This window comes from Aquarana catesbeiana, linkage group LG10 (genome assembly GCF_042186555.1).
Source record: "Aquarana catesbeiana isolate 2022-GZ linkage group LG10, ASM4218655v1, whole genome shotgun sequence".
In the NCBI taxonomy this organism is placed as follows: domain Eukaryota; kingdom Metazoa; phylum Chordata; class Amphibia; order Anura; family Ranidae; genus Aquarana; species Aquarana catesbeiana.
This window is the reverse complement of record NC_133333.1, coordinates 117,398,883-117,412,929: the sequence shown is the minus strand read 5'-3', so window position 1 is coordinate 117,412,929 and position 14,047 is coordinate 117,398,883. Positions and strand designations below refer to the sequence as shown.

At 43.5% G+C, this 14,047-nt stretch overlaps 1 protein-coding gene across 3 annotated transcripts in view; it reads right to left on the bottom strand.

Moving 5' to 3' along the window:
• Positions 1-10,572: 10,572 nt before the first annotated feature.
• NLRX1 (NLR family member X1) overlaps positions 10,573-14,047 on the bottom strand; it is a 65,109-nt gene continuing 61,634 nt past the window's right edge. For all 3 annotated transcript variants that reach the window (XM_073602531.1, XM_073602534.1, XM_073602532.1), the window contains one exon: positions 10,573-11,227. In XM_073602531.1, coding sequence (XP_073458632.1) covers positions 10,924-11,227 — 304 coding nt within the window. In that variant the 3' untranslated portion in view covers positions 10,573-10,923. The remainder of the gene's footprint in view (positions 11,228-14,047) is intronic.

Below are 14,047 nucleotides of genomic sequence, written 5' to 3'. Positions count from 1 at the left end.
TACCCCCCTTCATGACCAGGCCATTATGCGATATGGCACTGCGTTACTTTAACTTACAATTACGCGGTCGTTTGACACTGTACCCAAATAAAATGTATGTCCTTTTTTTTCCCCACAAATAGAGCTTTCTTTTAGTAGTCAGTGTATGGTGAGTTACTCTCACACTATCACTGTATGTAGAATAAGGTAAAAGGTGATCCAGCTGCTACAAGCACCCTGTAGCTTATCCATAGCTATTGTGGTAAAAATGCCTCCAAAGTGAATAGTACTGCGCTGCCACATTGAATGTGCTGTGTGTGTCCTGCAAGGTCGACAAAGTAAATAAAGCCTGTGCAACTTAAAATAAAAACAAAATTTGCAAATTGGTGTATCCTGAAAAGCCAATAAAATGAATAAATATGCTGTTGTGCCTATAACAAATCGAAAAATGTCTGGATCGAAGCTGAATTTTGCAACAAAAGCTTTTGGCATGTTATATTTTATTGTGCTATTTACTTCATCTTATTTTTTGGCTGGAGTTCTGCTTTAAATGGTAACTCCACTTTTTTGGGAAAAATACTGCAAATAAAAACAAAAATAATATAGGATATACAATTTTGTTGCAAGCCATATTGTAGTTTAATTATAATAAAATGTATAATCGTTTTTAATCAAAATTCAATGCAATATATCAACCTGGAGGCATTCAGTGCACAGTTGGTATACGAAACACTCTAATGCCGCGTACACACGGTCGGACTTTTCGTCTACAAAAGTCCAACGGACGCTGACGGACTAAAGCTGGCTGGTAATCCGTTCGTGTGTGGGCTTCTCCGGACTTTCAACTGACTTTTTTAGCCTCAAATCCGACGGACTTTAGATTTGAAACATGCTTCAAATCTTTACGTCGTAACTACGACGGACCCCGAAATCCGCTCGTCTGTGTGCTAGTCCAACGGACAAAAACCCAGGCTAGGGCAGCTTTTGGCTACTGGCTATGAACTTCCTTATTTTAGTCCGGTGTACGTCATCACGTACGAATCCGTCGGACTTTTGTGTGGTCGTGTGTAGGCAAGTCCGTTCGTTAGAAAGTCTGCCGCAAGTCCGCCGAAAGTCCGCCGGAAGTCTGTCGGACAGGCTGTCGGACTTTTGTAGCTGAAAAGCCCGACCGTGTGTACGCGGCATTAGAAATGTAATTTCCTGCTTGTGTGATTGGCTCACGGATTTTCCCAGAAGTCTGCACTAAGATGCAAGTCAGATTATAGGCATCCCCTGCAACAAAAATGTCAGTTTTGGCGAGCTGTTCCTAAAGGTTTAATTTTTTTCTAAAGGAATGCTGACCCTGCTAGTTTCCTCATTAGAACACTGCTAGTGCATCAGCTGATTGAAATGAAAAAAGTCACTCCCATTCAGATTCACACAGCACATGACAAACAGCTTTTTCTTCAGATTAGAAACAGTTCGGACTCTGCAATAAAGTTTGTTAAAATCCTTGCAATGCACATTGATCATCCAGAAAGCATTATTTTCTAAAAAAAAAAAAGTGGAGTTACTCTTTAAGTAGAACAAAGCTTCACCAGCAGCTACTAAACATAAATAATATCATACTAGCATGTTAGTTCTACATGAGCAAGCGCTTCTATTTTTTATTTTTGTGCAGCTTTCTGTTTTTACTCAATTCTTTTAAAAACATTTTCTAGTTAATTTAGAGAACTGCCATGCTATTCTAGTATTAACTCCAATATTTTTGGGGAGCACCCAAATTATATTCAGAATTCAAATGTCTTTCTTTTCTCTCACCACAAAAAGCAGTATTAAAAGCAAGAAAGGTCCCAATTAAATGCATAATTTTTACCCAGATCATGCTGCCACACAAAGACAGGTTGGCATATACGCCATATATGTATGCCAGGAGGGTTTATGTGCCCCAACTGTTCTTCAGTTCTCTATCATAAGCTGAATCCTTGAAGTCATTTTGTACTCGGTTATATTACAAGTGAAATAATAAATACGAACAATAAAAAAAAAAACATGTAGAGATAATCCATAAGGGGATTTAAATAGAAGACAGAATTCTCTAACTCCAAAAAGGTAAGTCTGGCCGTGTCATTTCATAAATAAGAGTGCAGATTTTTTTTTACCGATCTGTACCTGAACGCTTCTTCATTTTTCCTTGAATATCTCTGATGTTCCTTTGAAAGGTGCAAAGTACATCCTAGCACAACACCTCCTATAATCGCTCTATCCCCCCTCCCATACATCAAGACACCAGAGTTAATGTTCAATCAAATAGCTTGGTGCACTCAATATCGCCTTCCTCTTTTAGGGAGTGTCAGTTAAAGGGGAAAAACAGGATGGTGACCATTTTATACACGATGATCTTGAGGTCGCAGCTGTCTAACGGAGAGGTATGCTTTGCCGAGTTACAGTTGCAATATCAGAAAGAAATTTTATTATGGTGCAATATACTGTAAAGACACGAAGAGAGCAAACATTTCACATACTGGATCCAAAGTCTGAAATATTGATAGACTTTTAAGGGGTGCATAGCTAACACAGTGCTTGTAGAATGTTACAGAAGCGGTCAACACCCATGGAACATGGCCATAGGACGTTTACAATACAATAGCAGGTAAATTATCTGGATCATAAACATTTTTGCTGACAGAAGTTCAATAACAGCATGCCAATTCAGCATATGCAGCCTTTTACAATGTTCTTAAAAGATCTATACTGCTGCCATTGTTGTCCAATCAGCACATGATTGGGCATTAAAAGTGAACTGGTGCTTGCTTTTCACATGATTTTTGTTGCAAGTACTATACTTTTGCTTTCCTTGTATCTTAGGTATGGGGTTGCCATTCTCTGGTACAGACAAGAACTCATGGCTGCAAATGCAGTGCAAACACTGTCTCCCCCAGAAAGTCTTATTTCTGCAGCATTATCTATAATATGATAAAAATCTGTAAAGAGAGTTAACCCTTTTACAAAGAAAACCAGTTCTAATGGGTTGATCTGGAAAATCAAGTACAGAAATCTAACAACTGCAGTTATTAAACAATTACAGACACCCATGGGTGATTCATCCACCTTGATTCAGTTCTGAAAGTCAGTGTAAAATATTAACAAACCCCTTAATTAACTGAGTAGCAAACTCTGAGACAATATTTTATAGCTTAGGACAGCTTACACAGGTAAACAACTGTAAAGACTTTTTAGTGAATTGAAATGAGGTGCTTTCCACTTTTCTTGTGTCTCTTTGCTCAGTGGGTCTAATGGGAGTGGTTTCATAATTATCAGTCAGGTGTGGCAGCTGCAGAGCACTAATGAGGAAAGCTGCTGTGCCTGCATCCCTTTAGACATTGTAGCAGAGCTCCTCTCATATACATTCAGGGATCTCTGATCCATGGTCCAATTCGGGTCTTGGTCCTCTCCTCCATTCTAATTTAAGCTCACCTGAGCAGACAGCCTTTGCTCTTGGCCTGAGAACCTCAGACAACTTCTGTCTAGGAGAGCAAAAGGTTGGTAAAGCTATTAAGCTGTGAATGTGGAAGCTGACATGCTGTAGGCTTGCTCAGCCTGGTAGTTATGTAAATATTGTACAGTTAGTGCCAAGACACGGCTAGGTTTTTGTTTCTATTTGTTTTTGGAGCACTGTACAGCACCTGTATATAGACTTGTATATATCACAAATAAACACTGCACTGTTTGTCACTACCTCACTGGATTTGGTATCTGTGACTGAAAGACTGCTCATCCCAGGGAGCTTTGTACCTGCTACTTGTCCCCCAAGTTACATATGGTGGAGACTGCTACCAGCTGTAGTAAGTTAATATTTAAAGGGCCAGTACCTAGAGTGACTAAACATGGAGGAAATCCTAAAACAATTGGTGTTATCCAACGCTGCACAGCAGCAAGCCATCGCACAGGAGCAAACCAAGGCGTTACGCCAACAGATTGGTGCTGTACAGGAGCAATCGCAGAGGCTGTTTGAACAGCTAGCCACTGATGCAAAAGCGGATAGGAAAACCTTGACTGAGGTTGTAGAGACGCTAGCAAAGTGGTCACCTGCTAAAGTTGATGTTGTTGGAGACAAGCTCTCAGCCATACATGTAGGTCGCTTTCTGTCTAAGATGACTGCAGATGATGATCCAGAGGCCTTTCTCCTAAGGTTTGAATGGACCGCTGAGAGGGAAGGTTGGGCTAAAATACAGTAGGCAGGACTGGTCGCCCCCTTGCTGTCTGGAGAATTGCAGAAGGCCTACTATGATTTGGAGTCAGCAGAATGCGGGAGACTATGAAAAGGTCAAGTGGGAAATCCTGGCGTGACTTGGTGTCACCTTGGCAGTTCGAGCACAGAGGGTCCACAGCTGGTTCTTCAAAGACGAGAGGCCCCCAAGATCGCAGATGTTCGACCTAATTCACCTGGTGAGGAAATGGCTACAGCCGGAGTCCCTGTCTGGGCCACAAATAGTGGAGGGTGTGGTCATGGACCGGTTCCTGAGGTCACTACCAATTCCCCTGCAGAAGTGGGTGAGTCAAGGAGACCCCAACTTGGCGGACAACCTGGTGGAACTCATTGAAAGGTACTTTCAGAGAGCCTGGTCACCACCTCTACAGCCGCACAGACTTTCCACCCAAAGCCACGGTCTTCCCAGGCAAACGGTAAGACTGTTCCAGGGGTAGTGGGTGGTAAGCATGGCAAGGAAATAGGGGGGAGAATTTTTGGTGCCAGGACTGAAGTTTGGCATCTCAAACAAGGGAAGCCACTGCCTGTCAGCAAACCAAACTGGCGAAACATCAGGTGTTTTTGTTGCCAAGAACTGGGACATGTTGCAACAAACTGTCCATTGACAGATGAACCAATGCAGTTTGATCTATCTATTAGAAGTCAGTCTATGTTTGCTGCTGTTTCATGCACTGCAGCGCCAAATATGGGAAAACACATGTGCCAAATGACTGTTAATAATAAGCCTATTACGGACTTGCTGGACTCTGGAAGTCTAGTGACTTTGGTTACAGCTGAGATGGTTGAAACTGTGAATTTTCATGCTAAAAAAGTTGCTGTGATCTGTGTACATTGGGGTAGCCGCAAGTATCCTATAGCCACTGTTCAGTTTAAAACTGGCTTAGGTACGGTGACCCATCCAGTCGGACTTGTTTTTGATTGAAAATGTATACTTTATTTTGCAAGAAAATATACAAAAAACAAATACTTCAACAGGGTACATTCCACTCTGTACTGCGACGCAGCGCATAAATACACTACATAACAATACATTTCCAAGCATACAAATAAATTACATTCATCCTGCGGTATGATGCCTAATGTGTTGCGCAGAATAATGGTACTCCGAAACATCACATCATGCATGACGCCGCATTACCCTGAAAGCATTACTTCAAAAACATGTCACAAAAAGTCAGGTCATACTGTCTAGTAGCATTCAAATGGGCAACGGGTGTGATGGGGGGGGGGTGGAGGAGGTGGGGTAGAGGAGGGAGAAAAGAGTTCACAGGCCCGAAGCTTTATTGAACTGCCAAAGGATACACAGTTGGGTGAAAGGGGGGGGAGGGGAAATCTTCAGACCTCCTCTTCCTCCTTGAAGTCCATCAAGTGATAGTCTCTGAGCAGACTGTGAACCAGTCTGTGACAGTCCCCGATGGACATCCTCTCCCGCTGGTGTATGAGGCGCTTTCTGGCGCACCACAAAGCGTCCTTAAAGCAACACAGCACCCGCCAGGCACGGTCAATGTCCTCCTGTGAATGAGTTCCACAGAAGAGTCCATTCAACGCACCAAAGTGTGTGATAGCAGTCTGTGGTACTACAAAGTCCTTCAGTTTAGGTTCCAACAGGTCCTGTGCAAAGGGGCACTCCTAGAAAACATGAAAAGCAGTTTCCTCCTAGATAATGCAAAAGAGGCAGTGCCTGTATCTGCACAGGTTTCTGGCATGCATGAATGTCCTGAGTGGCAATCCCCCTTGGATTGCCATCCATGCCAGATCTTTGTGCCTGTTGGTAAGTCTCTTTGAAGAAACATTCCTCCAGACCACTTTGCAGGTGGCTGAAGGGAGGCCTGGAACAGTCTCAACAATGTCCGATGGTCTAATCAACTTGTGGATAGTTTTTGGCTTCCACAAGTCGGGCTTCACTCCATGCAGCCCCAGCTCCTTAATAAACTTGAAGGTGTCCAAGTAGTACCAAGGGGTGTCCCAGTTGTAGGGGATGGAGCTGTCCCATTTGTCCCATCCTAGGGACCTCCAAAGAGGCAAGAGGGAAAAAAACGGGACATGGAGTTACCACCAGAGTCTACAGTTCTGTTAACCAAAGTCCTGCGGATGCAGTTACAAGCAAAGCACACCCTCAGTAGAGTAGCGATGTCGGGCACGCCCTTACCGCCCTTGAGGGGTTCCTTGAACATAACCGCCCGCTTCACTCTGTCCATTTTGGAGCTCCAGATGAAGTGAAACACCGCTCTGGTGATGGCCTTGCAGGTGTTAACCGGTGGTTTTTGGCTCTACAGGATTACTCCTTCACTGTAAAACACAGGCCAGGTGTTGAGATGGGGAATGTAGATGCCCTGTTCCGTGTTCACTCCTGTTGGGCCACAGGTGTTCTAACCCTGGGGTTGAAACAAGGGGGGAGGATATGTGGCAGAGCGTCCCAGAGAGAGCCAGGAAAAGTCCTGTTTGGGGTTTATACATCTCCCAGGCTCCTCTCATATACGTTCAGGGATCTCTGATCCATGGTCCAGTTCGGGTCTTGGTCCTCTCCCCCATTCTAATTTAAGCTCACCTGAGCAGACAGCCTTTGCTCTTGGCCTGGGAACCTCCGACAACTTCTGCCTAGGAGAGCAAAAGGTTGGTAAAGCTATTAAGTTGTGAATGTGGAAGCTGACAAGCTGTAGGCTTGCTCAGCCTGGTAGTTATGTAAATATTGTACAGTTAGTGCCGAGACACGGCTAGGTTTTTGTTTGGCTATTTTTGTTCCTATTTGTTTTTGGAACACTGTACAGCACCTGTATATAGACTTGTATATATCACAAGTAAACACTGCACTGTTTGTCACTACCTCACTGGATTTGGTATCTGTGCCTGGAAGACTGCTCATCCCAGGGAGCTTTGTACCTGCTTCCTGTCCCCCAGGTTACAACATGTTCCTATTGGAAATATCTCAACAAAAATTACATTTTTGTTGCAGGGGATGCCTGAAATCTGACTTGTATCTAATTGGAAAATCAGTGAGCCAATCACACAAGCAGGAAATTATGTTTCTGGGGGTGGTCAGTACACATTCTGTGTACAGTACAACTCCATGTAGCCATATTGGTTTGCATTTATAGAAAATAACAGCAGCTGTAGAATGAAAAGGAAAGGTCATTTTTAATAACATTCAATTATAATATGACTTGTATTGCAATTGTATACGCTATATTATTTTAAATTTTTTTTCCCCATGAAAGTGGATTTACCCTTTAAAGGAGTAATATCATTTATGTCACATTGCTCATCATATGGAGTTACTAGCATTAAAATGGCTGACCTTTCCAATGTCTTTGCAGCTCTGAACCTGTTCCATATGCAGTCATCAACCATTATAAGCCGAGTTCCAGATGCAGTCAGGTCATTGTGTGATGTAAGCTGCCATTGACTACAGCTCCAGACTGTTGGTTCATGTTAGTTGGTTCCTGTTCCCAAATTCCTGAAGGTAAGTTCCTGATTCCAGTGTTCCTGTTCCAGTGTGTCTACTTATTCTTCTGTGTTGTAACACGGTTGCTTACCTTGGACTGTTTGCTGCCTAGGATCCTGTACACTGTTCTGGTACTACACTTGAGTACTTCTTCTGTTGAACCTAGATTGCCTCCTAATTACAATGTCCCTTGCCCACACCATTAGACTTCTAAGTTATGAAACCAGTTACTGCTCTCAGAGTCATTGTTGCAACTATATTGACTATGGGGATTCCCTGAAGCTAGTAATTAATCTTTATGCCATAGTTGTACCTATCCAGACCTATATCTGGACCTACCACATGTGGCCTGACAAGCCCTCCTCATGACTATTTTATCTATAGATTTATTTAGGTCAGAGATGTATTTATATGTGGACCCATACCCAAGACAACCAAAAGAGGAATTTTTACATAACTGTAAATTTCAGTACAGGACACATAAATTGATTCATAGACCATGGGTTATATATGCTACTATTTTCAGGTGATTGGACACTAGCAAAACTTTGCTGGGTCTGCCCCTTAGTGTCCCCATATAACCCCGCCTACTCTGTGATGCTCCAGGTTTGTTAGCAAGCAATAAAGAGATCACACAGAAGAGAGGGAAGTGGCCGATGTCCTGTACTGTACTCCAAGATACAGAATTTACAGGTACATCAAAACCCCCCTTATCTTTATCATACAGTACGGGAAAGAGGGATCAATTTATAGATCATGGAATGTCCCCAACAATGATTGAGGGGTGGGAAGCTAAACAGCCACAACAGGCCCACAGGAAGAAAACAAGAAGGCCAATGGGCCTCAAAACAAATAGTTAACAGTAGAAACATCTTGCTGTAGGAGCAACAGCAGACACTGAACACCCACCTAGCAGCCATTGTAGGGAAAAAAAACGTGAAACAAAATTTAGGTAGTGACTCTGCTCAAAGGAGCAGTGTAGACTCCTGGATACTGTATAGGCCCCAGAACCAGATTTTAATGGGACATGGGCTATGAAGAAACAAGAGACTTGTTTCTGAAGGATAGAAGTCCCTTGAAAGAAAAAAGGGGGCAAAATGACCACCCAGACACATTGGATCCCCAAGTGGAAGAAGAGTCCAAGGATGGTCACTGCTGTTGATGGGAACAGAAAAAAGAGGATTGGATCGTATGAGGGACCCTGCAACCCCCCCTCAGAAGCCATGAGGTCCTATAGAAGTCCCACCAGGTGACAAGATAGAATCCTGTATAGTAAAAGGCTGCACATAGGAATGGGGTGTATTCGGTCGATCGGGATCTACAGGGTTCTAAATAAAATGCCAGAAGTATGGCCATGTGAATGTATATAGAGTATGAGAGATTAGTAAGTAACTCAGTATGTTTTTTTTTTATCAGCCCACTAGGCAGAACTATTTTTACAAAGAATACCAGGTAATCATCTGGTTCCCAAAAGGGGATGTAAAGGAAGGCATACAATGTAAGGCTAGAATTTACTAACCTAGGGAATATCCATATGGTAAGAATATTAGTAAAATGCCTGACCAGGCTTTCAGGCATCCATAGGCTAAGGAGGATGGTCTACAAGTGTCAAGGCTGCCGTGGGCCATAGCTGGAGAGAAAAGGGAACAACCCAACAAACCCAGGAAAAAGGGAAATTTAAACTGTTTAGAACTAGCTAGGGAAGGGCAAACACCTTATCCAAAAAACGACATTTGGTAAACTGAAGCAACTGAAGGGATAAGACATAAGGTGTGTTGGAGCTCAGGGCAAGGCCTGGGAGTTAATTCAGGGAAGGCATATCATGACAGAACAGGGTAATCACATTCCAGGTTGCGTAAATAACTTCCTCAAGTACAGGAGATTATATCGGAGTTCCACCCATTTTTTTGGGGGGGGGGGAGGGGTGGGTACCCTGTTTTTACAAGCACCCAGCTCCCACTTCCTCCCCTGGCGCCGGAAGGAAGATCAACTCTCTGCAATCTTTTTGGACACGTCACAGGTCCCAGAAGATTGCCCGGCCATTCACAGTGCGCGGCTAGCACATGCGCAGTGCGCACCCGGCTGTGAAGCATGCTGTGAAGTATGCTATGCATATTAGCTCATTATGCCTTTGTCTTGCAGGTTTTCTTTTTTTTTTTTCTAGGGTTTACAACCACTTTGATGGTAACTGCCGAAGGATTTAGCATGGTGTGAACAATTGACTGTTTTAGTAAATATAAACTGCTAAATACCTTTTCTCATCAGCCGTATATAGCAGTCTTGTGAGTTCTATCAGTGCCTGGTTAAAGCCTCTAGGAGGAGTTTTCATTTTTCCACAATTGTCCTATCAGGCTACAGGACCCCTAACCCTCTGTCTGGATTGTGCTGATCACATGTACTCTCCTAAGAAAAAAAAACTTTCCAGCAATACATACCAAACTGAGCATGTGCAGCCTGATTCCAGTAACTCTCTTATCCAGACCTGTTTCGGAGCCAGTGGAACAAGAGGAGGATCTGTACATACAGGATCACACAGCCTTTTTACACAATGCAGATGATTAACCCCTTAGGTTCCACAGTGAGTTCAACAAGCATGCTTTACTGCATATACAGACTGATTTTACTGTTGTGGGTTTAGTACCACTATAATAACTGAAGTGTTACAAGTTCTTTACTAACAGCTTGTGATCTTTATTGTGATTTTTGACACTGAATTAGTTCATAGTACAAGGAGCTAGAGATGTCAGTGTTGGCCTTTTTTAAAGTTTGATTAAAGTATTTACATATTCCTAACAAGCTGTAATGTTTATAGTTTGGGCAAGGGCACACTTTAAATGTCAAACCTGCCCTCAGAAAGTAAGAATTGAAAAACATTTTTAATTATATAAAAAAAATGCATACAGAAAAAAATACCAGATGTTTTATTTAAAAATTAAAAAAGCAAGGGAAGTGAAGTTTTAACAATGGAGTAAACAACACTTGCTTGAAAGCTTATCATAAACCCCTTAAAAATGTACAAATAGCCACCACTCCCTTGTATGCACAAAGTATTAGGAGTAAAAGTGCAAAAAGACATACATATTCTATTTCTTATGTATCATGAAGCTGATAAACACAGTTGACACAATTGTACGTATGCTGCAAACACCCTGTACATGTAAACCTTTTCTTGGAGGTGACCTTTAACCGTACAATCAATATCTGAAGCAAACAACATTGGAAAACAACAAATTGCTTTTTGATCACAACTCTTTCAAAGTGTTCCATGCTGAATTCTGCCCAGCATACGTTTCACTTCAGTCTCTACACGGAAAATCCGTGCTTTGCGCCACAGACTTGTAGTTAGTGCCCGGCTTTGCTGCAGATCCCGCAGGAGTAAAGTAAGGTGAGCACTAATGCGTGCATGATCCCAACCTCCAACATTGGCCCGCAGCTCCCTTAAAATTAGATGCCAGTGACGTGATGCATCTGTTCCCTCAGTAAGAGATACAAGGACTTTGACCCCCACAGGCTTCAGGGCTTGGAGACCATCATCAGACAGTTCATTAAAGTAGAGACTGCAGGAAAAAAAAAAAAAAAAAGTACCATACATTTACAAAAGTTTTTAGATAAAAAGACACATTGTAATGTTGCTCTGTAATCATTATTACATCAGTGAATGTATTTTTTTAAATGCCAGCAGTGCAAGTACCTAAATCTGACCTGGTATCAACCTCTTGCAGTCCCTGTACAGGAGGGTTTGATAGGAAAAACCAGAACAAGGAGCCAATCAGTTCATGTGCTGACAAGAAGTAAGCTGATATGAAGAGAAGAAAATGACAGATATGAGCTCATCACTGTGCTGCTTCTCCTTTCACTTTCCTGCCACAGTCTGGGGTGGGCGTAGAACGGCCAGGGCTTTGAAGAAGTGGGTTGAATGGTGGTGGACAACAGATCTAAGACATCTAGCCACAGAAAAAAGAATGCGGGGCAAATCTGGGGATTGAAGATGAATATTGCAGCAAAATCTTTTTTTTTTTCTTGTTATTTTTATCTTTTATTGGGCTATTCATTTTTATCTTGTTATTTCTCACTGGAATTCTGCTTTATAAGTGACTCTGATATTATAATTATTCAAGCTCCAAGCTTCCTATTTTGATCAAAGATTAGCAGCTGTGCTTTTTAACTGAGCTGGTAAACTTGTGTTCTAGCGTGCCTAGTTCTTATTTGATATAAAAGTAATTATTTGAAATAACTATGTTGGATCATATATTTTATTTGTGTGAACTATTCTCACATCTCTCCGAAAAATTAATTACAAAACATTAGTACAAATATTTCATACACAATATAATATTGTGTCAAAAAACTATGTTAGATCTTTTAATTTATTTGTGTGAACCATTTCCCCATCTTCCAAGAAAATAAATTACAAAACATTTATTAGTACAAATATTTTATCCACAATAAGTTTCATGAATCCAGTTGTCCACTCAAAATGTATATTCCATGCTCCATGGCCAGAATTATCATAACTCTGTGATACCCTTATTAAAGGCTCATTCACAAGCAGGGGTGGACTGGGCCGGGGGGCAGGGTGGCAATCTCCCCCCCAGGCTGTTTCACTATCACCCCGTGCGCCAGGGCTATCTTAACACCAGGGTTGGATTAATGAGGCCCCTACTTAACCAGACCCAGCCGCACAAGAAGAACAGTGACAGAGGAACACATGCTGAGGAAACAAATTCCTCTCCCTACCCCCCTCCCGTGTCTGATCAGCGCTTTCTCATTGGAGACTCACTCCTACTGAGTACACCCCTGAGGGGGAGCCTGCTTCTAGGCTCACTTTTTGATTGAGTGGGATTTGGAGAGGGGGTGTTTGGCCGGCCTCGGAGGTGGTCACACCCAGCCCGCCTTCTCTGGTGCAGGAAAGAGCAACACGGAGGGAGGTAAGTGTGCGGTGGCAGCCACTTCTTCTGACTGTACTAAGAACATATCTTACACCATAGATTACATTACACTACAGGTCATATAGCCTGACATCAGGAGAGTGTCCTCTGTCATACAATGTGGAGAGAGATGAGGATGATGGGGACGATTATGAGAGGAATGAAGAAGATCATGAGGATGACTATAGAGACTGAAGTGGATGATGAGATTACATTAAGAATTCAGGGATGAGGAAGACTTGGTTACAGTGTGAAATACAATGAGGAAGATACTGAAAAAGGAAGTTAGGGATGAAGATGGCTATTGAGAGGGATGAAGATGGTTATGGAAAAGGAAGCTGGGGATGGTGATGATGATGATGAAGTTACAATTTTGAGGGCTAAGGATAGATGTGTATGTACTGTGTTGAGATGATGGGCACTGGTGAGGTTGTATTGATAGGCACTGATCAGGCGGCATTGGTGAGGCTGCATTGATGGGTACTGATGAGGCTGAGCTGATGGGTACTAATCAGGCTGCACTGATGGGCACTAATCAGGCTGCATTGATGGGCACTGGTGAGGCTGCATTGATGGGCACTGGTGAGGCTGAACTGATGGGTACTAATCAGGCTGCACTGATGGGCACTAATCAGGCTGCATTGATGGGCACTGGTGAGGCTGCATTGATGGGCACTGGTGAGGCTGAGCTGATGGGTACTAATCAGGCTGCACTGATGGGCACTAATCAGGCTGCATTGATGGGCACTGGTGAGGCTGCATTGATGGGCACTGGTGAGGCTGAACTGATGGGCACTGATGAGGCTGAACTTATGGGCACTGATGAGGCTGAACTTATGGGCACTGGTGAGGCTGAGCTCATGAGCACTGGTGAGGCTGAGCTGATGAGCACTGGTGAGGCTGAGCTGATGAGCACTGGTGAGGCTGCATTGATGGGCACTGGTGAGGCTGCACTGACGGGCACTGGTGAGGCTGCACTAATGGACACTGGTGAGGCTGCACTGACGGGCACTGGTGAGGCTGCACTAATGGACACTGGTGAGGCTGCACTGACGGGCACTGGTGAGGCTGCACTGACGGGCACTGGTGAGGCTGCACTGACGGGCACTGGTGAGGCTGCACTAATGGACACTGGTGAGGCTGCACTGACGGGCACTGGTGAGGCTGCACTGACGGGCACTGGTGAGGCTGCACTAATGGACACTGGTGAGGCTGCACTGACGGGCACTGGTGAGGCTGCACTGATGGACACTGGTGAGGCTGCTTGACAGACACTGGTGAGGCTGCATTGACAGACACTGGTGAGGCTGCATTGACAGACACTGGTGAGGCTGCATTGACAGACACTGGTGAGGCTGCATTGACAGACACTGGTGAGGCTGCATTGACAGACACTGGTGAGGCTGCATTGACAGACACTGGTGAGGCTGCATTGACAGACACTGGTGA